Source organism: Lytechinus pictus, unplaced genomic scaffold (assembly GCF_037042905.1).
Source record: "Lytechinus pictus isolate F3 Inbred unplaced genomic scaffold, Lp3.0 scaffold_19, whole genome shotgun sequence".
NCBI lineage: Eukaryota > Metazoa > Echinodermata > Echinoidea > Temnopleuroida > Toxopneustidae > Lytechinus > Lytechinus pictus.
Genome location: NW_026974140.1, coordinates 14,938,477 through 14,964,784, shown reverse-complemented (window position 1 = coordinate 14,964,784; position 26,308 = coordinate 14,938,477). Strand labels below are relative to the sequence as shown.

At 38.7% G+C, this 26,308-nt stretch overlaps 1 protein-coding gene across 1 annotated transcript in view; it reads right to left on the bottom strand.

Moving 5' to 3' along the window:
• LOC129260835 (uncharacterized) overlaps positions 1–14,310 on the bottom strand; it is a 30,503-nt gene extending 16,193 nt beyond the window's left edge. The window contains exons 1-12 of the mRNA XM_054898825.2: positions 13,772–14,310; positions 10,885–11,040; positions 10,070–10,206; positions 8,920–9,082; positions 8,188–8,403; positions 7,031–7,165; positions 5,405–5,608; positions 4,578–4,775; positions 3,708–3,868; positions 2,593–2,887; positions 1,988–2,167; positions 761–955 (exon numbers count right to left, since the gene is read on the bottom strand). Coding sequence (XP_054754800.2) covers positions 761–955; positions 1,988–2,167; positions 2,593–2,887; positions 3,708–3,868; positions 4,578–4,775; positions 5,405–5,608; positions 7,031–7,165; positions 8,188–8,403; positions 8,920–9,082; positions 10,070–10,206; positions 10,885–11,040; positions 13,772–14,237 — 2,506 coding nt within the window. The 5' untranslated portion in view covers positions 14,238–14,310. The remainder of the gene's footprint in view (positions 1–760; positions 956–1,987; positions 2,168–2,592; positions 2,888–3,707; positions 3,869–4,577; positions 4,776–5,404; positions 5,609–7,030; positions 7,166–8,187; positions 8,404–8,919; positions 9,083–10,069; positions 10,207–10,884; positions 11,041–13,771) is intronic.
• Positions 14,311–26,308: the final 11,998 nt, after the last annotated feature.

The following is a 26,308-nucleotide window of genomic DNA, read 5'->3' as shown; positions in this document are numbered from 1 at the left end:
TAGAGGCAGGGCAGCTGTCCCTGCTACTGGTGCCATGTACACTGTTGATTGCAACTGAGTTAGGAGCTGTGTATCAGCCCGGGGGCGTCTCAGGGGGAGCTACTGATCGTCTTCTAACGGAAGACGTCCATGGAGCACTGGCAGTGTGTACACGAGGTCCGCTCAACAGAGAAAATGATAGTTAAACACAGGCTAAAAGCTGCGCTATGGGATAACAAAGCAAAAACCAGAACTAAATTGAACCGCAGTAGAATAAAGTCTGGTGAATTGTAAAGCAAATAAACAATTGACAGAAACACAACCGCAATTTGCAAGTGTACATAAAGCACTTGGCTTTCTTGGAGTACTATCAAGAGACGACCTAACGCTCCGAGGGCGAAGAAAAAAGAGGACATTTAATGTGCGTGCTTGCTTGGGATTGATACTAATGAAAGTGCAAGGTCATTAGTTCACCGGGAAAATATGTGTGCAATATTCGAAGGCAAGTCATGAAACATGAACTAGCAAAAGTATATGGATACATCACGATTATTGAAGTAAATTGGGCAATTATGATTTGATGATCAAAGGGTATAAAACTTGAGGTCTATTCACATACAAATATGAGTTGGATACAATATGCCTCCTGCACATAAACAATAGTTACATCTAGCTCACCTAATGCATGTTTATATTGTACCTGCATGTTAACATCAAAACAATGTCTGCAGAAAATCATTAATTTTATAAAATAACTCACATAAAGATGGAATTAACCTACCATTGAAGTCAACATCAGTGAAAGATGGAGCTGCAGAAAATGTCTTGACACCATCAATATCTTGATCTCCTGTGATGAAGACTGCATCATCGTACATGTCAGAGACATCCACCGTTCCAACAGTACCAGAGACTACAAGGTTGTCTTCAATGGTCAGAGTCTCAAATGTTTTACTTCCTGCTACTTCCTGAACACCTGAAAAGTTCATTATTAAATTTGATTAAATATTAGACCATTGGATTTATGTATGTATGATTGCAAAAAGTATGTTTCTTTTTCTCAGACTTCAAAAATGCATTCTGAATATCACAAGTATCAAATCATAGCAATAATGATGGACAGATTTTTACATCAATTACAGCTTTTTTATTAATTTTTGTTGTTGTAAAGATTGATTTGTAATTCTTTTCTCTGAATCAATAAAATCAGATAAAAATTGATGAAGATGGAACCCGAGGCAGATGTAACTGATTCTTACCAATTATAAATTTTCTGATCAGCCAGAAAATTATCAACCCCCAGCCTTTCTGGCAAACCTGCAATGGCATGACTAAATATACCTACTCCAACAAAGCAGACAAAATTGTTGTTCCCAAGAAAATGATTCCACAGTATATTTTCTTACACGAAGCCTGAAACTAATTTTCTGTCTGCAACCCATCTCATATACTTGATAAAATAAATCAACGGAACCATTCGTATGACTAGCTATAAGACCATTACATTTATAAAATGGGTTTATAGACCAGTTGATCTGATTATTGGTTACATATGAAGCAATTAGCCTGATATCAATTAAGTCTGATATCAATTTGGTCTCTTACTGTTTGGTCTTATCAACATTTGGGTTAATGTAAGCTTTGGCCAATGGTCACGTTATCTAATGATATCAAGGTCAACTTGCCATTTCATCTAATATGTTGCTCCATTTTATCTCCGTTTGGCCTATTCAAGGTTCGTCTAATCATAAAGGCACAACATTGTTGGACCAAGTAGGTAGTACACAAATGTAACCAAATGATTATTACCCATAGAACTAGTTGATATAATGAGATTAGACAACAAATATTGGGCCAGATCAGCCCCATTACACAAATGATAGCAAATTGATTATAAGGCTGATTATTGAAAATAATTGTATTGATTGTTATATACAATCAATCCCATCAATCAATTGCTAAACTTTTAGTCACAGGGCTGGGTGGCAAATTCAGCCCACAGACATACCTGAACATTTCAGAGTATCAGTTGCTACTGACGATACGTCTTCATTATTTAAGTCACCAGAAAGCACCAAGTTACCATCGACAGAAAAACTTGTTGAAGCTGTCACAGTCTGGGTGAATGAGGTATCGCTGGTGATTGTTTGATCACCAGTGATGGTTACAGCATCATCCAAGTCAATACCTGAATATTGAGAGAGAGAATATTCACATTATAATATCATATACTGTTTGTAGTTGTGCCAACCCAAATTCAAATACTATTGAACAACAATAATCCTGTTATTTACTGGCCCAGTATCTTTTACACAAATTGATATTGTACGTCTAGATATCTAGTGTGAAATTCTGAATACCATGTGTAAAACACAAATACATCTTTAAAAAACAAGGTCAGGAGAGTAGTTTATACATCAAAGATTTTTTTTTTTTAAATCATGTTAAGTTTGGCATTTCTTCTAAAAGCACGAAGTAAGCAAGCAGTTAAAGCCTGTCATAAGATACCCCCATAACCCGGGAATAAGGAGTAATGCCTTTAATTGACTTGACTTGTCTAAAAACCTGGGATATTCAATAACCAAGCCAACTTGCTTCCAACATATAACTTACCATCAATATCACCAGTTACACTTAAGGTCGATCCAATTACGACATCATTGCTGAACTCCCACGACCCAGAGATGGACACCGCCGATGAATCATCCAGCTTGACTGCATCCCTGTAGAGTCTATCAATGGGGACATCATTTATGTTGGATGTTACCAGGATATTGTCACTGGATGTCACTGCAGAGAAGGACTTGGCGCCACCGATCGTCTCCTCGGTTCCTTGAGTGACGAGATCAGAGAGAACAAGGGTTTCTCCAAAGGTGTACAAGGTGTTGGTGGTGATTGTATCCTGGAACTGAAGAGAGCATTGATGAAATGAGTTACTTGAAGAAATGCAGAATCCACATTTGACCAAAGACACCATGCCATGGATTTTGATTATGGTAACAATTATAAACATCACAAATACATGTTATCATATTTTCTATGGGCATTGAGACATCACTTGAATAGACCCTCAGGAAAACAGGGTAAATCTGAAGTTCATAGGGACTGTATCAAAATCATGCAATACCAGCGTAGTTGCCCTGCATTTTCTTTAGCTTCTATGGAGAATTTCTTCGGTGTCTTTAAAAAGCAGCTAAAATTGTGAAAGTACATTTTGCCTCACAAACATAATGGCAAAACTGGACAAAGGGGAATCAGTCCACAGGTTGTGATTATCAGACCAAGAAATGGTAAAGAAAACCATGAAGTAATAAGAAAGTGGGAGGGATCTCCTCACCTCATACTTTATCTTTTATCTCTTTTCCTTTTATTCACTTTTCTTCTAGCAAGATCTCCTTTAACCATCGTTCTCTCAAATATGCTTTTCCATATTTTTCCTTCTGATCCCCCCCCCAAAGAAAACTCATTACCATACCATACTTCAATATCTCCACAAAAATCTGGATTTTTCCATCCCTGGCATCTCAAATAAACTTCTCCATTTTTCCTTTCTGACCCCCCCCCCCCCACCTGTCACCGGCCACCATCAAAATTATTACCATTATATCTCAACATCTCACTAAAATCCAGATTCCTCCATCCTTCCCCTCTCAAATTAACATTTCAATTTTCCTGTTCTGACGACCAACCCCCCCCCCCCCATCACCACAATTTGTATAAAACCATACCTCAATATATCCACTGAAATCCAGATTTCCAGTTGAACCCAGGTCTCCACTACTGAGTTTGATGGCATTATCATCTAAATCATTGATATCTACTGAATCAATGTCGTCAGTCACTGTTAGCGTTCCATCGATGTCCACGTTCTTTGCAAAGGTTTTGGATCCTTTCAAAAAGATCAATTAAGTTTAAATTCAATGCATAGCACAACTGAACAGGGTACATAATTTGGAACAAATACAAACATATACAAATTATAAATGAAGACATGTGATTAAGTATGGGAATGGATTTATCTAATAAATGAAAGTGAAAAAGAAAGGCAAGGAGACTTCAAGAAAAAAATAACTTGTTTAAGGTCCCTCATTGCAATTTATCACCTAAAATGAAGAAAATATAGTTAATGCTCGTCAAAATGCTGAAGTAGTAAAAAGATGTGTTCAGGTATAAAAATGTTTATGAAAGCTAAAGCATGAAGAAGGATTGGGAGAAGAGAATATATAAAAGGGGGCAAAATTAATCAATGATGGTAATGAACAATATAAGTCAAGAAAATGGATGTTATTCTAATAAGCAAAGTAGGGACTGAGTCCAGATTGAACAAGATTGTTAGTTTACATTGTGGAATGCTATTTTACTTTCTGCAATACCATGCAGAAGATTTTCTAATGGATTCAAATGTCATTATGATGCTCATGTAATTCTTTCTAGCTATTTGATTGGAAAATGATTTTGAGAGACTTTCCACAGGAGGATTACATGAAGTGACAACAGGCACTTCATGAATTGAGTGCATTTTATCACACCAATCTTGTAAATTCATAAAAATGAGCTTTCAGAATACATCATCACAATCATCTCATCATCATACTGACCTGTAATTGTCTGGTCTCCATAGTTCAAGACAGTATCTGGAACCGTCGTCTTCAGGTTGACACCATCAACCCTGTCCTTTATGAGGGTGGTATCATTGAGGTAGATGCTGCTACCAAACTCAATACTTCCCGTCATTTGCTGAACTTTCTTGGTGTTCTTAGGAGCTGTGAGTAGCAGGTCAAGGTTGTTGTATGGATCTGGGTGAAATCAATAAAAGTCCTTGAAAGCATAACTCAATTAGGAGCAGTGACTGATGTCAAGAGAAATTCTTTAAAATCAAAGTTACCATGTCATCATAGGTTCTAGTTAAGTTCTGTCATAGTTTTACATTACATAAACAAAACACTGGGAAATAATGAAATTTAGACTCAAAAGATTGAAATCCAAGAACACAGAAAATCACCAACAAAGATAACTCACATACAGCCATTTCGACACGGCTTAAATGGGCAATACACCCCAGTCTCTCATGGTTTACGTGAAAATGTTGGCAACTCAACGCAGTTTGGCTGAATTTGTATTGTCTGTTTTCAATGCATTTTTAAAATGTGTATTTACATTGAAATGGAATTGAAAGCTAGCAATGTTTGACTGTTGGGGTTATCTTACTGAAAGAAAAAAACAGATGAATAAATGAATATACAAATTTTTATAAAGACCATACGATCCACATGCTTTACCTATGATCAGCTTTAGTACAGTGGTAGGGTGGTGATGCAATCAGCTTTATCCATAAAAATATTGCAGCATTTTAGAACAAAGAGTGAAAAACACTGACTATATGTTTGATGGAATGCTCCTTTGATGAACTGCTACATGTACTTACCAAGAGCATTGATGTTATTGATACGATCCCGTAGGGTAAGAGACTCCAAATAGAGATCACTTGTAAACTGCAGAGGTCCTGCCATGCGAACCGGGTTAGGATCATCAATCAGAACGACATCAAACGGAAAGTTCAATTTATCTACTAATCCATCAACAGTGACGTCGCCCTCTACAGTCAGTGGGGAGGTGAAGGTGTATGTCGCTGTAAGCATTAGGATGAAAACAGAGGGAATTTCAAATGGAATATATTGCCCCTTGCACAAATGATCCGAGCTTGAATAGCAAGTTTGCTTCAGAATTTTAGGAGCATATGATAAAGACAAGGAAAATTCTGATTTGTTATGAAAAACATTTTTTTTCCTCTAAGTTATGCTAATAACTGCAACAATTTATTTCTTCTGTTTTGGGTGGAAAAATCATATACTTGGTTAAGGGACAGTTTGCCACCATGTAATTTTGTTGATAATCTCCTACATATATGAATATGCTGCAAATTAGCCACTGTAATTGCTCTTGAGAGAAATATAAAATATAATTTGAAACGAAAAGGTGGGTGATGAGGCCTCTACATAAACAAGTGGAACGCCTCTGGCAGTCTCGCCTGCATTACGCGATTTAATATAGCAGCAGTGCTAACTTTGAAAACTACTATAAAATAATCATTCACAAAAACACCATTCATATAATGACATAATACCACGTTCATTGACCATAAATGACATTTGAACGGTGACTTAAGACTTGTCAACTACACCCATGTCCACATTTCATTCATTCTATCCATAAACTTTCAAAGTTATGATGGCGATTCAACAATTACCCCTACATGGCCTAAGTTTATATACCTTAACTGACCTTTGACCTTGGTTTTGTGACCTGAAACTCACAGGGGATGTTCAGTGATACTTCATTACTCTTATATCCCAAGTTTTATGAACTAGATCCATAAACTTTCAGAGTTAGGATGGTAATTAAAAAAATACCCCCAACACGGCCAAAGTTCATTGACCTTTAATGACCTTTGACCATGGTCATGTGACCTGAAACTCGTACAGGATATTCAGTGATACTTGATTACTCTTATGTTCATGTTTTATGAACTAGATCCATAAACTTTCAGAGTTAGGATGGTAATTTAACAAATACCCCCAACACGGCCAAAGTTCATTGACCTTAAATGACCATTGACCATGGTCATGTGACCTGAAACTCGCACAGGATATTCAGTGGTACTTGATTAATCTAATGTCCAAGTTTCCTGAACTAGATCCATAAAATTTCAAAGTTATGATGGTAATTCAACAAATACCCCCAACTTGGTCTAAGTTCATTGACCCTAAATGACCTTTGACCTTGGTCATGTGACCTGAAACTCAGGCAGGATGTTCAGTAATACTTGATTAACCATATGTCCAAGTTTCATGAACTAGGTCCATATACTTTTTAAGTTATGATGTCATTTCAAAAACTTAACCTTAGGTTAAGATTTGATGTTGACGCCGCCGCCGTCGCCGTCGGAAAAGCGGCGCCTATAGTCTCGCTCTGCTATGCAGGCGAGACAAAAACCTACATTTGATCTTTGAGACAACCCATCCCTCCTTCATACATAATGACTAAAGTGTACCAGATACATCCTGCTCCACAGTCTTGCGTAGTATGTTAGCATCAAGGTCTTCAATGTCCACTCCGTCCACTGTATTCCCATCAGTGACCGTTAGACCAGCACCCATGGTCACTGCACCATTGAATGTCATGGGACCTGTAGGGTCAAGAGAAAAAACAAATCAACAAATAAAATCATTCAATATACCAATATATTTTTCTCATGCTGTTATTTTGACCAGTATGCACATTGCATAAGTTGGTTAGGTGGAGGGAACATCGAGCCCAGTAATATAAAGGTTTACAAAGAATTTCAATACTGCATGAGAGACCCATTTTGATTGGTTCCTGATTAATGTTTTCAACAAAATGTTCCTGCAACTATGATCTTGATTGGTCATTGGCATTTAGCTTTTGGTTGTAAACCCATTATTTTTTACGGATCCAAGTTTACGGTGATTAAAGTTTGCTCTCCTCTTCACTGGCCATAAACTGATGCACTGGACAGACTGCTACTAAAATTGCATTTGTATGTAAATGATCTATCATTTTATGTATTAATATGGATTTGCACTTCATACGAATGTGTTATGAAGTGCGTAATAAATAATAAACTAACATATTGCTGCTGAAGCAACACAATACTGAGATTTGTAGAGGATGTCTTTTGGTATATATATATCTTGACATTTCTTGACATTAAAACAAAAACAATATTTTCCCAAAAAGTTGAAACACATGGTTATGTCATCCAAGCGGTGAATATCAATAGGCAGAGAGGTACCGAATGCTATGCTTTCATTACCTCCAAAATATGATATTTTCAAAAACTCAAATGTGCGTTTTTAGAGAACAGGTACAGTAGCGCTATACTTAAAAGGATAAAAGTTTGTAACATATTTTGCTTTGTTCTAATAGCCTAATTGCCTGCATTGACAATGACAAGGTTCTGAAAAACCAGGAGTTAATACAAAGAAGTTGCAATCAATTGTCAGTAAAATTTTCATCCTTAAATCAATCACAAATCTTACAATTGATAGCAAACAACATTGGTGGATGGTAAGCTTTTTAAAACATCACAATGTGCTAAATTGTGATTGAAATTTTCAATCCATTGCAAATAAGATTCTTGGAACATCTTGGAGACACTGAAATCAGACATCATCTCTTGTCCCTTACCGGTGATATCATGCTCCCCGGCAAGATAAACAGCTTCATCTTTGAGCTCTGATAGATCCACACCATCCACTGTACCAGTTACTATCACATTCTCCGTAGCTGTGATTGAAGCGCTGAAGGTATACAATCCACTCACTGTCTGAGTTCCTGTGGTCTGCAAGACGGTTGTTGTTGTCAGGGTGACACCGTCAACGGTTCCATCAACATCAAATTCTCCTGCAAGCATAAGGTAGTGAATGGTTATGAGCAAAAGTATTTGTTGAAAATGACTTACATGCTATTTATCTGTATTTGCCACTTTACATCAAAGTGCAACTGGGTACTGGTAGGAATAAATACCATAAATGCTTTAGTATTTGGTCACTGACAATTAAAGCCAGAAAGCCTGTTTTCACTTTCTGACTGGATACTGAGCTATTATCTTAGTGTACTACTTGAGTCTTTGTGGCTGTAACACAGGAGCTTATGTTCTTGGAATAAACCCAAAAATTAAAACTGAATTCTAAGATGTAGGAGACATTCGTTTGTCAGCCGATTACAAAAGTTAGGTTTGCCAAAAGTTTTTATGGGCTAACTCATGACAATGCAACCAAATGTTCATGACATCAAGAATTGGAAAATTTTCTTGAAAGCTGATGTGTACATCTATTAAATACATGTTTACTAGCATACACAGCTAAACACTACAAACTTCTGCAAATCTTTGTAGCACTATACAGTCAGTGTTCTTACCATTTGCAGTTATTAAACCAGTAAATGTCTTGACTCCTGTAATAGTGTGGTCTCCAGAGAGTGTGACTATATCCGTCATATCTACATCATCTACCGTACCTGTCGTAGTCAGTTCTCCCGTCACATCGATGCCTCCGCTAATGGTCAAGGTGACAGATATATCCTAGGTAGGAGATTGATTTACTATCATCACATTGAGCCAATGAATTTAACTTAAGACTCCTTACCTAAAGTAAGTGCCATGTCATTTAGCAGGAAATCCCACTATTAAAGGCATTAAAGCAGATACAAACCTGCAACTACCTTAATCTGGCCAGGCTGCTAACCCATAATGCAACATCCATACATCTACAACACAATAGCAACTACCTTTCCTCTCAAAACAAATTTCTTTTCTCTAAACAAGTAAAATTGTAGGCTAATTTATTCTCTTTATTATTAATTAGTTACAAGTATCTCAAATGTATATTTTAAGACTAGCTATTCATAACAAACAGTGAATGAGAGACTACACACATTTCGCTCCACCTTTTAAATGGTCTCACAAAGTCAATTTCCTGCATTCCACATAGTATTGACTATGATGAGATATGAGGATTAGTGATGAAAAGACACTGGGCAGAACTTCAGGAAAGACACTGTTCTGACTTTTAGTAAGGTGTTTTATCAAAATTTACAAAAAATACAAAGAATGCATTCTATCTGAATGTCGACTATTACTATTAGAATGATGTAGGCCTACTGCTTTATTACAAAAAAAGCAGTAGAAATGTCAGAGTAAAAAAATCATTAAAAAATTCCCCAGTAGACTATTTCATAATTACATCTATCAATAATTTTCACCGAAATTCCAAAATTCTAATTCAAATTTGTCATTTACCCTAAATAAAAAGCAAAATCAAGAAATGCTCCACTCAGTTGCTCAATGACAATGCGATTTGAATCACTTTATTTCTACAGTTTTTACAAATACAAAAACTAGATTTGATTTAAATACTCTGAACTGACCAAAGTTCACAAGAAAATGTTAACATTTGAATTTTTCTTTGAACTTAGTGCAACTGTACACATCTGAAACCTTTAAATTGGATGTCTGTACACCCTTGCCCCATGAACTACAAAATAATTTTATAGTATGAATGATACTTACTACATCAGCTGTTTTGTCTATATATTCATCATTGAGATCCTGAACATTGATATCAGTGTTCACAATGTCAGAGGTTACAGTGAGGGTCGAAGGTGAAGGGTCACCCACTGCATTAAAGGAAGCAAAAGTCTTTTGACCTGTGAACAAAGAGCACAAATAAATGTTAATGGAGATATAAAACAAATAATCACTGCATGCATTATTCATCCATATTGATTGGCATCATGCTTTATCAAAGATAATAGTGCCGTTCCTAGAAAATCCCATGTAAATGAAGCCACTTAAAGGATTATAATAATTCAATTAGTTTCACATTAAATAATAATAATAATAATAATAATAGCGGTATATTTACCCAGGGTAGCCGCTTCAGTTCCGAAAACTGTTCTCCCAGCGGGCCCTGCTATTATTACCCCGGCTTTAGCTGGGCTGCCTAGGCGCTCAAGCATTCAAGGAATTAATCCTGCCGGGTACCCATTTACCTCACCTGGGTCGAGTGCAGCACAATGTGGATACATTTCTTGCCGAAGGAAATTACGCCATGGCTGGGATTCGAACCCACGACCCTCTGTTTCAAAGTCCGAAGACTAATCCACTGGGCCACACGCTCCACACATATACAGGTGCCTAATGCAAAATTGTGCTAATGTGATGATAAATTCCAAAGTTAGCTGCAAAGCTCAAACAATTGAGACCCTTTAGATATTGAATAGGTATGTTTTTCAATAATTTATCAGATATTTCTTCTAATACTTCAACATCATGACACTTGAATATAAATTTTCCAGAAGGTAAAGGTCTGTAACACATCATACCTGAGACCGTCTGAGGGGATGTATTTAATAGAACTGTATTAGGAAGCTCAGTCTCCATAGTAGAAATCATTTCGGCATTTATGTCCTTCTTTCCAATGATCCTAGCCAGCTGGGCTTTCTCAGCATTCGTCAAGACCTGATCATCTTTAACTTCAACTATATCAATGAAATATTGAGGGAAAAATGAATAACTTGATTTCAGGTGAGTAATAATATGATTGTACATTTATATTGCACAATTTCTATATGTAATATATATTCAACTGCGCATTACAATACTGAAAATGTGAAATAACAAGATAAGTAAACAAAAGTACAATTGAGTTAGAATTAAGTAAGTACTACATATATATTTTTTTTTTGCACAGGACATCTGAGCAGGATGGTTCTTTCTATCGTATTGACTGAAGGCAGAGATAGCTATAAAACTATATACACATATGAATTACATGTTCCCTTCTCAAAATTGACCACATGACTCAAAACTATCGTTAGAGGAGATACACCCCAGTTTCGAACTATGAAAAATCTAAATCACCCCAGGCCAGTTATTTAAGTATCTAAACATGTGTTTTTTTACATCGATGGGTCCGAAAAAAACTAAACCACAGTGACAGTGAGTGGGGAGGGGGATGTATACAAAACTGGATGAGTGTATCTTTCTTCTGCCTTCCTTCGGCTTTCTTTCCTTCTTTTCTTAATTTCTTTTCTTTTCTCTTCCCCTTTCCCCCTTTTCTACATTCTACACCTCCTAAAGATTCTTTCTTTGTCTGTCTCTCCCTATTCTCCTTTCATTTCCTCTTACTTTTCCTTTTCCTTTCTTTCTTTTTCTTTCAGTGTTGTTCTTTCTTTCTTCCTTCCTTCCTCTTTCTTTCTTTCTTTCTTTCTTAAATTTATTGCAAATATCCTAATTATTTCTTTCTTTCAGAGCTGCTCTTACGTAACATCACAGCTACTGTTCATATTCTAACCCTGGCTCAATGCTCAGGCTTGCCTGCGGAGGTGAAATGTTACATAACAGGGATTACTGGGCAATACACGGTTGATAGCACTTGGAACAAAAAATCTTGGATCCTCTAACAAGGCTTTTCGAAACGGGGGTATACTACTGCAGTTCAGATCTGAGCAGTGGTCGTCTACCAACAAAAGGGGAATTGACGTAATGCATATAACGAGAGAGTCCACTCTGTTAAATTTTTAGGTATTTTTATAAATGAAAACATGTCATGGACTGATCACATTATGTATATTGCAAACAAAGTGTCAAAGGGTGTTGGTATCGTTGGTAAGCTGTGAACAGTATTACCTAAAAATATACTGAGATTGCTTTACAATACATTTATTTTACCATTTTTGACTTACTGTAATGCTGTTTGGGCAAACACTTACAAATCTAAGTTGAAGTCCCTTTTCTTATTACAAAAGAAAGCTGTTAGAATATGTTCTTTGAATTCATATTATGCCCATAGTAGGCCTCTGTTCAGATCACTCAAAATTCTTGACATTTATCAGTTGAATAGATATTGCATCTTGATTTTATGTTTCAAACATAAAATTGGGTTTTTACCTTGTTTACTTAATAATATGCTTTCATTAAATATGTCAGTACATAACTATAATACAAGGAATAAAAATAAATATCATTTATGGGCAGTCGAAAAAACCTATCTTTTATTTTCATTCAGTCATAAAGCACCAACAGTTTGGAACGACCTGCCAAGTAATATAGCATCAATAAATAATTATAATGCATTTAAAATAAGTATAAAGCAGCATTTAATCAATCTTCAACTTGTGTAGATTTATTTTCCACCTTTTACCTTTGTGTAGGGTTTGTTTGGTTTGTTTGTTTGTTTGTTTTTTGTTCCCCTTTATTGTTTGATCTTGTGTTTTATTGTGGGCAAATAAGTTTCTTATATCTTATTTTGTTAATTATATTTTGTCTAATTCCTTTAAGGGAGGTTATCTTGACAAACTCTATTTTGGGGTTTTTATAATTTCCCTATTTCCTCTGTTTAAAATGTTAACTTATTGTATACATATATATTTTATGTGGAAGACTTTTGTAATACATGTACATGAATATGGTTTACATTTGCTCAATTATGTATTTTTATGAATTTTGATATTGTGATTTTTAATTGGAAATAAATGAAATTGAACTGAACTGAACATTCGGGGACAAAATTAACAGTTTCAATTTTTTCTTTCCAATTTTGAGTCAGTGAATCTTCATCATTAGGCAGTGTTTACCTATCTAGCTAGGAATTCTGGTGGGTATTGCAAAACTGTTCTTTTTAATATACAAGCAGTAGACTTAGAATATTCACTTTACCCCACATCCACTAATTTTTCAGACAATTCACAATCCAATGTTGTTAATCTATATGTAGAGCACTCTAGCGCCTTGAGCACTCTACACAATGGATTTGGCGCTATGTCAGTCCCATATAATTATTATCTAACACAAAAAAATATAATCAATCATTGGAATAGATTGCAACTTTTTTTTATTACTGATGAGTGGAGTACTTGCAGATTATTCTTATTTTCCGTTAAAAGAGTTCTTTGAGTATTTATCTTACAAACTTAGGGATTGGATATTAAGAAGCTACAAAGATTATATCCTGAAATTTTCAGCCCAGTCCATGATTTGGAATGTCAAATGGAAAAAAATGCAGATTCACATGTAAAAATCACAAAATTTATCCAGTAAAAGAATTTTTCATGTAATATCCTCCACATCACAACTGTTTTTGGGCATACTCATTCACATAATCTAGTCATGGATTGAAATTAGTGATTTTGGGGGATTCATCAAAACTAAAGACAGGCTTTAATTATACAACTGATTTATCTCTTTTAATGTTACAGGGCTAGTACTTACCATCGTCCACTTCTACGTCTTCAGCTGAAAGCCCATCTAAAAAGGAGGAGTTTGCACCAACACTGAAATTACCAAAGTCCACGTTGACCACATCCGGCACTTTGACGATGATATTTGTATGAATATTAGTAATGTTCTCATACTCAGCCATCTCATCGTCACATACCGACTCTGATACGTCGGCCAAATTCGAAGCAAGGTTAACAGTGAGAAACTTAAGTTTGAACAGGTTTATCTCTTGTTCATTTTGTGCGGCATGGCTCGCAAAGACCAAGTCAGCTCTAAAATCAGAGTAGAGAACTGACATTGAATTGATTGGTATTGCGATGGAGGATGTATCGAATTGCTCAGTTGATAATTGGAATGTCCAGCCGTTGTACTCGTATATGGTGATATTTGTTTCAGTGTATATTATGAGGCTGACAAAAGCTTTGTTCTCTCCTACGACAGTGTGCCAACCACGCATGTCTGCTACTTCAAAGCACTGGAACGGTAAGAAACGATTGTCCAAGTACTTGTAGATTACAGACTTTGGTGCTCTACCTACAGTGAGAACAATGTCATGTGATTACACAGCTATTCAAAATAAAGTAACATTTAAAAAAAAATATGAATTGTTATGGGCATAATGGCAATATCATGAAAGGTGATATAGATGCAAAAATAACAACAAGTGGAGCCCCTCTGGCTGCCTGCATTACGTGATTAAATATAGGAGCAGTGCTGAATGTGAACACGATTACAGAATAATTATTCACAAAAACACCATTCATATGATAATAAAATACTATGTTCATTGACAAAAATTACCAAAATGACATTTGACCTTGATCGTGTGACCGAAGACTTGTGGAAGAATACTTGATTACCCTCATGTCCACATTTTAAGAATGAAATCCATAAACTTTCAAAGTTATGATGGAAATCAACAAATACCCCAACATGGCCAAAGTTCATTTACCCTTAATGACCTATGACCTTGGTCACGTGACCTGAAAATCAGGCAGGATGTTCAGTAATACTTGATTACCCCTATTTTCAAGTTTTATGATCTATGTCATCAAAATACTAACTGATTTTCTTATTTACAAAATAACTGGATACATCCCTTTAATCTATCGCTATTCATCCCACATGAATGGCTACATCGAAGACAAAAACACACAAAATTCCTTGCGCGGTATTTATCTCTCTCTGAACTAGAATGAATAATCAAACTTCACAAATACAAACTGAAATTGAATTACTCGAATCATGGACTTCTCGAAATGGTATGGAACTCAATGCATCAAAATGCTCTACAATGTCAATTTCATTTTCAAAACAACCTCTTCAACCGCAAGTGATCTATATAAATAACACCCAATTGCAATGTGTAACCACGGTGAAAATCGTAGGAATTACAATTCAGAATGATTTAAAGTGGAATGCCCATGTAACCGAAATAATGAAAAAGAGCAATAAAAAGTTATACATGCTAAGAAGATTGAAAGCTTACAATCTACCTGAATGTGATTTGTTAACAGTGTATATAGGGTATGTAAGACCAGTTCTAGAGTATTGTGTACCTCTATTCGCCGCTTCTCTTACTTTGAAACAGATAAAAGTTATTGAAACTGTCCAGAAAAGAGCATGCAAGATAATATTGGGAACCAAGTATCTATCTTATGACATGGCTCTAAATACCTTAAATTTGACATCACTTGAAAGTCGAAGAGTAAAACTTACCACAGATTTCACTTTAAAGTTAGAAATGAATCAATTGTACAAAAACTGGTTACCTCCACTGAAAACAAACACTTTCAATTTACGACATATGAATAAATATAAGGAGATTCCATGTAAAACAAAAAGATTTCAGAACAGTGCTCTTCCAAGTCTGACAAGATTATTAAATAAGTACCATGGTAAACAAGTTTGAAATTTGTGTAATGAATGTGCAATATTGTAATATCTATCATTTTATTTTTTTTTTCCATTTTAACTCAATTTTTTAGCTGCACATATGTAATTTTAATTTGTATATTCATTGTTTATTTTAGTAATTTTGATTATTGTTATATATTGGCATTGTGTAAACATGTACAATTCAGTCTGTGACTGCCAATCATGTTTTTTGCAATAAACCTGAATTGAAATTGAATTGAACGTTACGTCCAGTCACTCATGCAAAGAGCCTCCATTTTCCTCTTACGAGCACTAACACCGAGACATGTTGACATGTAAGGCGAGGGGCCGGTGGGAGGATTTAAAGGGATGTATCCAGTATTTCGTAAATAAGAAAATCGGTAAGTATTTTCATGATTTACTATCAATAACTGGGATAGATCCCTTTAATCTATTGCTAGACCAACACGGATTCAACCATGGGGAGGCATGTCTTAAGCAAAAGGTACACAAGGGAAAAGGGAGACGAAAACATGGAGGTTGCTACCTTCAGAGCTGAGGGAAAACTCATCTCCTAGGATGAAATGTCTTCAGGGAAAGACAGGAAGTGTAGGCGGAGTGCCAAAAGCGGCCCTCAAAATTTGTAAACTGGAGAAACCTTGAAAAAGGAGACATGACGATCCAATACTCTTGGTATCATGGGCCTCCAGGCTTGTATCAGAAGCATGTATCAGAAGTGCACGACACCGGCAATTAAAGCTGACAGAGAGCAAGGGGGAACAAACACGCTCTGCTCAAGGGCGTGTTAAAGCAACATAAAAAGTTGCGATGCCTCGCCAACAGTTCTTGGGGGCCTGCCGACATGCTGGAAATAGACCCACATGTCGGTAGCACCTGCAAATTAGCGGGGGAACCCCCGTGCAGGTGAACGGGCCAGCAACTTCATAGAAAAAGCTGGCAGCTCTTTATGAGAGAGATGGCGTGAGTCTGCTCGATTAGCTCGGCGCCTGAAAGGGTGGCCAGGGCTGACAGAGGGCATGCTCTTGTCCCGGTCTTGTTGGACCTGATAGCCGGTGGGTCAGACAGCCCTGGAGGAGTTGAGGTTTTCTCTACAAGTACAACACTCCCCATATTAGGTTAAGGTCCCGACAAGGGATCCTTGGCTATCACCCTGTTTGCTCGGGCACATGGGCGCGGTTCCACCCTCTTGGGCATGGGGATGCGACTCAACGGTTCCACCCTTCCTTTTCTCAGGGCACGTGGATGCAATTCCACAGTTCCACCCTTCTTTGTGCCCTACACAAAGGGTCTCACTCTGTTACCCTAATACTCACTGTCGCTGATTGCGGGACAAGTATACCAGCATGGCTCTTCCCCAGCAGCAGCCGTAGAACATCAAGGGATGAGTCGAAAACTGCTCATCTACCTAGTAAGTTCTTAACCCGAGAGAACAAAGAGAGGGGCAAAAAACAGAGGAAGGACGGGGAGGGGGTGGACAAGAAAAGTAGCAAAACCTAGGTCCCCTTAAAGGCAATATTATTATTATATTATAAGTTAGGCAAATTGAAGTTGCTAAATTTTTTTAAATTATTTAACGAAACAATGACGTTTATTAAGAACATGGCTCCGAATTAGAGGTCAACAAGACAAGGAGCCCACCTGAAGAATTTTTAATTTTTTTTAATTTAATATTGCTAATTAATAAATAAATTTATTAATAAATCGCTTATTAATTCATTAAACAATAGAAGGCTTCGAGGAACGAAAGTCTGAAGACAATCCAAGAAGACCAACTGAAGGAACAAATTTTCTTTCAGGGTAGAAGACCGTCTGTAAGAGAAAAATTTCTAAGATGGGAGAAAACAATCAACAAGATTGAATAACACCCTACCGAAGAAACAAGACAGTAACTCTTCATAAGAGAGACCGGCCATTTCAAAACAAAAAAACTAATGGCAATGCCAAAACAACTCCACCTACATAAGGGAGAGAATGCAGAACGAGAATTAATTCAAGACAAGGCGAAAATAAAGATGAAGCAAGAAAAAATTGCAAGTCCAGTGTCGCACACAACATTACCAATGCAAGGTGAAAGGAGCACGAGAGATAGCGGGGAGGAGCTATCAAGATCTCCGCCCGTGCAAGCGACGTGTAAAGGCATACCCAAGCTCAAAACGAAAAGTCCAAAAGAATCTTGATTTACTCGAAAAACTTGTGCTAGTGTGATAAACCTAAAGGGTTTATCACACTAGCCAAAACTAAAAAGGGTCACATAGGAATCATAAACGCCTATATAATAAGGCCGCCACACATTAAAATTTCAATGTTGGAAAGAGCACAGATCTGAGACAACGTCTCCACTAGGTGAGCGCGAAGTGAAAAGAAGAAGATGGAGGCTCTTTGCATGAGTGACTGGATGTAACGCTCGGGGGGAGATGAACACCGTACAAGGAATTTTGTGTGTTTTTCTCTTCGGTGTATCCATTCATGTGGGATTAATAGCAATAGATTAAAGGGATGTATCCCAGATATTGATAGTAAATCCACATGCTTTCTAAGCAATATGACATTTCAAAAACTTAAACTTGGTTAAGATTTCTTTTTTATTCCCCCAATATAATCTAAGTTCATTTGACCCTAAATGACATTTGACCTTGATGATGTGACCTGAAACTCAAAAAAGATGTTCAGTGATACTTGGATTACTCTTATGTCAGTTTCAAGAACCAGATCTATAATCAAATAACCACAACATAGCCAAACTTCATTGACCCTAAATGACCTTTGACCTTGGTCATGTGACCTGAAACTCAGGCAGGATGTTCAGTAAAACTTGATTACCCCTACATTCAAGTTTTATGAGCTATGTCCGTATACGTTCTAAGTTATGATGACATTTCAAAAACTTAACCTTTGGTTAAGATTTTGATGTTGATTCTCCCAACATGGTGTAAGTGCATTGAAGCTAAATGACCTTTAACATTGGTCATGTGACCTCAAACTCGGGCAGGATGTTCACTAATATTTGACAATCCTCATGTCCAAGTTTCATGAACTAAACTGGGTTCCAAAAGAAACTTTACAAGGACACTGCACAAACTCCACTTGGTCAAAATGAACAATATTTTAACACAGGCAAGCTTCAATAAACACAATTGTCACTAATTACGAGATAGGTTAAATCACGGAGAGGTTAAAGCCCCCCTCACATCAATCAGTGTCATGATCCAAAGTCGCAAAATGGCAAAAGAAAGATCAATGAAAATGTGATGAGATTAAACAGGATTTCCAGCTCAATCACAAAAAAATCTACAGTAAATTAACATCAAAATTTGAAATGATTTAACCAATCACGCAGCCACACACAAACCACCTGGGGATGTCCCGGCAAGCAGGGGTTAATCTGAATATGGTACATCTCACTCAGCCACACAAAAATAACACCATGTTTTGTGACTTTGGATTCTGAAACCAATTGATGTGAGGTGTTATAACCTCTCTGTGATTGAACCAATCTTTATCGGTTTAAAGTACAATGTAAAAGATATCTCTTTGATAATCTGGGTTAAATCCAGTATAGAAAATGTTGTTTTTATAAAACTACGAATTATCATGTAGCTGGCCAGCCTAGTCGTGTGTGAGCGTGTGTGTGTCTGAGGGTGTGTGTGTGTTGCATATTTGTTTTACTTATCTCTTTTTTTCTGTACATTTCTGTATTTTATTCTTATGTACTGTACGTTCCTTCACTGTTTACATCTCATTTATTGTAGGGCCCCACTCACAAGCTCTGCTTTTTAGGGGTCCTCGAAAACCTCTCATATATGTTATTTATCCTTTTGTATTATCTGTTCATTGATTTGTACTTATGCATGTATGTCTGGTTTTTGAATAAATTAAACTTGAACTTGAACCAATCTCTTGAATATTGACGTGTGGTTTGTGAACATTACTGAAGCTGGCCTGTGTAAAAATATTGTTCATTTTGACTGAGTGGAATTTGTGCAGTGCTTTTGCAAAGTTTGTAAGTTTCTTTAACCCTAACCCTAACAACCTTACTTCAAGCATTTTGCAATCCTTGTGCACAAGTTGCGACCTTATTGCAATATCCCTCTTTAGTATTTATCCAAAGAGATTGGTAGATCATGAAAATACCTGATTTCATTATTTACGAAATAATCGTATGGATCCATCTACTATGCTAGTTTATGTTTCATGAACTGCCCTTGAATATATAGTACACAGATTTTTTGCGCAATAGCACCATCTCCCGGCGAACCCATAACCACTTCAACTTCTACTCACATCCATATCATGATAGCACGCACGTTTAACGTCCTCTTTGAGCACTCGCAAAAGTGACATGTTGCCATGCAAGGTGAGGGAACGGAGAGCAGGTAGATGGATATATCCGATTATCTCGTAAATAAGAAAATCATGTAAATTATGATTAACTTCAATAATCGTGATGTATACATGTATATCTACTTTTGCTAGACTAGCACGGATAACCGTAGGAGGTATGTCACACAAAGGAAGTAACTAAGTTAAGGAAGATGTAGATGCAGAGGCCGAGGTAGAGCGCGCAAACTCTCCTTAGCCAAGGAATTTTCCTTAAAAGAAGATGTGAAAAATTGGCAAAATGCTGGGAGAATCTTAAGTCATTGAGAACACCTTGAGTGCCCAAAACGAGTGGAGACTTCTAGTATCGAGAGCTTCTGGTCTCGCATCAATAGCAAAGCGCCTGCACCCGCTGCATGGATAGCCCAAACGATCCAAAATGAAAAAGCAGGAAAGGCAGAATTCGAGCAAGAAAACAAAGAGTTGTTCCAATTTGTGAACATACTATGTCTTGTCAAGATACAGCTAGAACGCCCAGATCGAGACTGAGCTGGAAGGAATCGTGTGATTCTTGGACAAGAAAGGAGGCGTCAGAATCGGCCGAATTCTAAGCCTCTCAAGTCTGAGAAGCCCGGGCGTAAAACATACGCATGTTACACAATGTGATTAAGAAGGCCTAACCTAGGCTCAAACAGAGAATACGCTAAGGCGAAAAGCCTTAGAGAGACAAAAAAAGGCGCAAGCTTCCTCCTTGGATGGTGCTTGGGACAAAGTACTTCAAAAATCTAGAATAGATTCTAGATTGCAGTTTGAATAAACAAGCCAATAGGAAACAGCCGATAAAAGGGCAATGTACTTATATCTGTATAAATGTATATATATATATATATATTGCTGCATATATACATGTATATATATATATATATATACGTATATATAGTCTTGGACAAGAGCCGTGCCAAGAATCGAACCTCAGACTTTCATGGTGCAGTCGGGCACCATAGAACACCTGGCTACGGCACCTCAGATTGAGACTGGTTGTCAGTGGCAGTGGCAACAAAGCCTGAAGTAAGGTCATACACGCCTGGCCTGAAAAGCCTCATGTTGGGACGGTGGTCGAGTAAAAAACCAGGATAGCCTGAAGTCTTTTTCCACCCCCCTGAGGCTTGGCTTCAGATAGATAGAGGCTATGGAGGGTCCAAGGTATCCTCGCCACACCCAAAACAGTTTAAAGTAAGTTGATTGTATTGTCCAACAAGCCATAGGTATCATTCCCCAAAAGAGCATAGGGGAAGGGTACAATACTGGGGAGGTGTGAAAGCCCCGGAAGTGTAGCACAATATGAGGCTTGCGGCCTGGGAAGGCTCAGGTCTGGCAGTGTTTGAAAGCCCAGAGACAGGTGCGCAAATTCCTACACCCAAAAGCATACTGTGCACAAGGTGAAGAATTTACACCATAGGGAAGGTGTGAAAGCCTCCCTGCCACCCGAAGCAACTCTCAGGTATGCTCCTCCCCGATGGGTCTGTGGAAAAACATAACCGGACTCTTCACTGAAAGAGGCAAAACTACAATGAGTTCAGCCAATTGGGTGCTGTGAAAGCCCCTGCAGGGGCGTAGTACACTAAGGGAAGTCAGGTGACTACTTCCATACAGTATTATAAGCCCCAACCCACCACTGTGCTGAAGTTAGAAAATGACTAAGAAAGGAGTGGACTTTTTCCCAAAAGGGTGAGGTGTGAATGCTCCCTCAAGGAGTGGTAAAACATCCACAGCCCATCCCTGATGACACGGGGCAGAGCAGTGGTCGAAAGAACTTACCGCCAGCTAGGTGCGGCGCGTGGGTTGGGGTGTGACCATATCAAAACGTGCCCAACCGGCGCCATGATCTGAGGTGGTGAAAGTGAACTGGAGCTAGGGCAAAATAAGCCGGCATGACCAGTACCAAAACATACCGCTCCAGGGAAGTCGTGGCGGACTGCCAACGATAAACCCTATGGTATTGTCTCGGAAAAGCGAGCGGTGCTACCCATGAATGCCTCAAGGAAACCCAGATTACCGACTGGAGCTCCCTGGCTCCCCGGACGGTTCGGCAAAACTGATAAGACCGCGGCTGGGCCATCATTGAAGAATCAGTACTGGATAGGTATTTCTGGCCCAGTGTAAAGGCAATACCCCTAAGATTAGGGGAGGTATGCCTTGTTATTCTCCTCCATCACACCCTAGAAGGTGTGGCAAAAAAGAGTAGGAGAAATTTCAGGCTCTTTGAACCTAAAAGGGAATTTGATTAGGAGTGTTACGTGACACATCAATCCATCCAGCGGTCCAGGCCGCCAGGAAAACGGCGGAAGGGTCGATGGGGACGAATCCTCAAATATCAAGAACACCCGGAGGAGATGGAGTTGGAGTCGCCCAAAATTACTGGGAGCTTGACCTTAAAATTCTCACACTTTGATGTACACCGTAAGGGTGCCGAAGGTGCTCGATGAAACGAGTCCACACTGCTCAAGTCACTATTAATTAAATTCATTAGTGATGGAGTCTCCAAGCAAGAGGAGGCAGGATCGCCCGGTTGGCCAGGACTTGTATTCCTGTGACACCTCACTCTTCTTCCACTTCTCTGTTTGGGGCTCCATGGGAGCAGAAGTGGGTAAAAGAGGCTTTGAATCTGGTCAAGGATCCACGACAGCCACCATCCCATTTGCCGGGACGGCTGCCACCAGTTTCTGGGTTATTTGGGTGTGACTTGCCCCTCTTACCAAATGCGAAGAGCAGACATGCCTCTTATGACTGGGGTCTGACTGCCCTTTGCCCTGGCCCGCATCTTATGGGGCATCGAGTCGCGGCTCTCTCCCGGCCGAGTGACCCAATGACCTGGGAAAGACGCCAAGGATTTGGGTTTCCCCTCCCGTTTAGGCCCCATCGCAGGGTCCTTGGCCATCCCCTTAAGGACACATGAACGTCTTCCATATTAAAGACAACGCGGTTCCATCCCCTCTCTAGCCCGTCGCAAAGGACTCTTACATTTGCCTTCATACTCACCGCTGCTTCAGAAAAAACCCACACCTAAGGACTCGTCCATGGCAGTGAAGATGGGCTCGCCTGTAGACGAGTCAGAACTCATCCTCTCGCTGCTGTTTGTCCGAAAAGAACAAAAATATGTAGGGATAGAAACAGGGGGGCACCTGTGGACCCCCAATGGTGCCGTAACAGAAAAAAAATGAGAGATAAATTCACTTTGTTCAGTTCTATGTAATTGAATAACACTGACATAATTAACTACTTAATAAGGCAGACAAGGGTTAATAATTAATAGTAATTGACTAACCAAGTACAAGAGAGGCAGGCAAGGAGGATTATAAACTAATTGAATAAATATAATCCATTAAGCCAGAAGAGGCAGAACTAATAAAAGCCTCTAAAAAAGGAGCAAAACTAAATTTAAAAACCTGTAAAGGGAGAGTGAATAAAAAGATTTCAAATCCGGCTGAAATCCTGAAAAGAAAACAAGAGGAAAGAATTCAAGTTTCAAACCGAAGTGAAGGGGCGACGACCAAAACTCCAGCTGTGAAGCAAAGGAGAAAATATTCATGTCACAAAAGATGAGAATAATTTAGGACTGGGCGTTGAACAAAGAGCTATCACGCAAGAGAGAGCACATGGAAGCTATGGGAGGAAGACCTTGCAAAGGCACCGTGTACAAATCAGTACACTGGGATAAAAAGGAAGCAGTGCAGAAAATCGCTTCAAAGGTTGCGCTAAGAGAAGTAAAATATGAAAATATTCACATGATTTTCTTATTTACAAGATAACCTGATGCATCTCCTTTATATATGCTATTCATTTACAATGAATTTGTACACCAAAGACAATAGAACACAAAATTCCTTGCGCCGGCTCATCTCCCTGTGTGTACGTTGCATGTCATAGTCAAATCATGCAAAGAGACTCCATTTCCTCTTATAAGCCCGTGGCATTGAGACATGTCATACAAGGCGAGGGTGGGAGGGACTAAAGGAGATGCATCAGGTTATCTTGTAATTAGGGAAATCAGATTTTCATGATTTACTACTATAACCATGATGCATCTCCTTTATATATGCTAGACCAACACGGATTCAGCTGTGGGGAGGCATGTCTAAAGCAAAGTACGCAAGAAAACAGGGAGATGAAGACACAGAGGCCGCTACTGCCTCATCAGACAGAATGTCTTTCCAGAAGAAAGACAGGAAGAGTTGGTAGAACGCCAAAAGCAGCCCTCAAAAGTTGTCAAGTGGAAAACCTTGGAAAAGGAGTCATGATGACCCAATACTCCTGGTATCATGGGCCTTCGGCCTCATATCGGAAGCAGCACGCTGCGCCTGCTGAACTAAACGCAACAACAATCCAGCGTGAGAGGGAGTCGCGAGACGCTGCGTTGAATGGTGTGCGAGAAAAGACAAGGGTTGAACAGATTTGGGAACACACATTGTCTAATCGAAAACCATTTCAAAAGCCTGGACAGACATCAGACTCTATCCTGAGAAGGAAAGAAGTCTGAAGGGGAGGTATGAAACTCCACAGAACCAAGCGCGATCAATTGGTTCTAGAAAAAAAAAGGGAGCCGTGGGAATCATGCGGACTCCACGCCACTCCCACTAAAGTGTCCTGGAACAATGCATAAGCATGAAGAGCTACGCCTCTAGCCACAGCCAATCGCAAACAAAGAGGCAATCTTGATGGATAAAACATGCCAAGATACCCTAGCCATCGATTCAAAGTGGGGTTAGTCAAGCATCAAGTACGGCCAACAGGCTCCATGACGGGTTAAACCTATACTAGCTGGACGTTTGAGAAAGAAGATCTCAAGAGTCTTGTATGAAGATTCGGATTGGAGATATCGAACCATCCGGAACCGACACAAAAAGGTCATAAATGCCGAGCGATAGCCACAAATGGTCGATAACGATCCACCTTTGTCGGAAAGTCCAACAAGAAAAAAATTGCGATCAAAGACACTGGAGCCTTGAGCATCTCAGTAGAATGATCGCTAGACCAATCTGTAAAAGATTTAGTCGAGCATAGTATAAGTCGAGAGTTGGGTCTTACTGGCTTTCGGCTATGATTGTGCCAAGCTGTATCAACACAAACAAAAGGAATAAGTAGAATCTCAGATACCCCCGTGCAGGGGGAAGGCATCTAGAAAGACGGCCTCTGTCTCCTTTGCGTGAGAACAGAACACCTGCTACTTCTGGTTGAGAAACCATAATCAAACGTGTCAAGACTTCGACTGAGTGCTGTCCTGCCGGTATATGTAAGCCGCAAAAGACCTGCTGTCTGAGCGGGTTAACACAGTCCGGCCAACCAGCTTAAGCTGGAAGTGTCGGGAGAATTTGAGCACGGCTCGCATCTCCAGCACATACATGTGTGGCAGAGCGAGTGGCTGGGATCAGACCCCCGACCCAATCTTCCCTGCACTTTGCCTGGGGGCAAAGCGCCCTGTCGGAACTCGGGTCGGGTGGTCTGGCTAAGAATGTCTCCTCGCCAAAGTAAGTGGGCGAAAATGTTGACCCTAAATGACCTTTGACCTTGGTCATGTGACCTGAAACTTGCACAGGATGTTCAAGGATACTTGATTGCTCTTATGTCCAAGTTTCATGAACTAGATCCAAAATTTTTTAAAGTTATGACAATTCCTCAAAAAACCCCAACATGGCCAAAGTCCATTGACCCTAAGTGACCTTTGACCTAAATCATGTGACCTGAAACTCACACAGGATCTTCAGTGATACCCTATTACCCTTATTTCTAAGTTTCATGAACTAGGGCTATATACTTTCGAAGTTATGACAACATTTAAAAAACATTGGTTAAGATTTCCATATTGATTCCCCCAACATGGTATATGTTCATTGACCCTAAATGACATTTGACCTTGGTCATGTGACCTGAAACTCGCACAGGATCTTCAGTAATACTTGATTACCCTTATGTCTAAGTTTCATGAACTAGGTCTATATACTTTTTAATTTATGACATTTCAAAAACTTAACCTTGGTTAAGATTTCAATGTTGACGACGTCGCCGTCGAGGACACCCGCGGCTGAAGCTGACGGGGAGCATGGGGGTAGAAACCTGCATTGTTTGAGGGCGTTCTGTTGCAACATTTCTATTTCTTGTGACCAAATAGCCGGTGGGTCAGACACTCCCCAGAAAGTTCAGGTCCCGACATGGGATCTTCTTTTATTAATTAAAACAAACTAAAGTCCTTAATTAATTAAGCAAGACAGGGCTTCTAAAGACAAAAGATAAATGATCAGCTGTGAGAAAAAACCC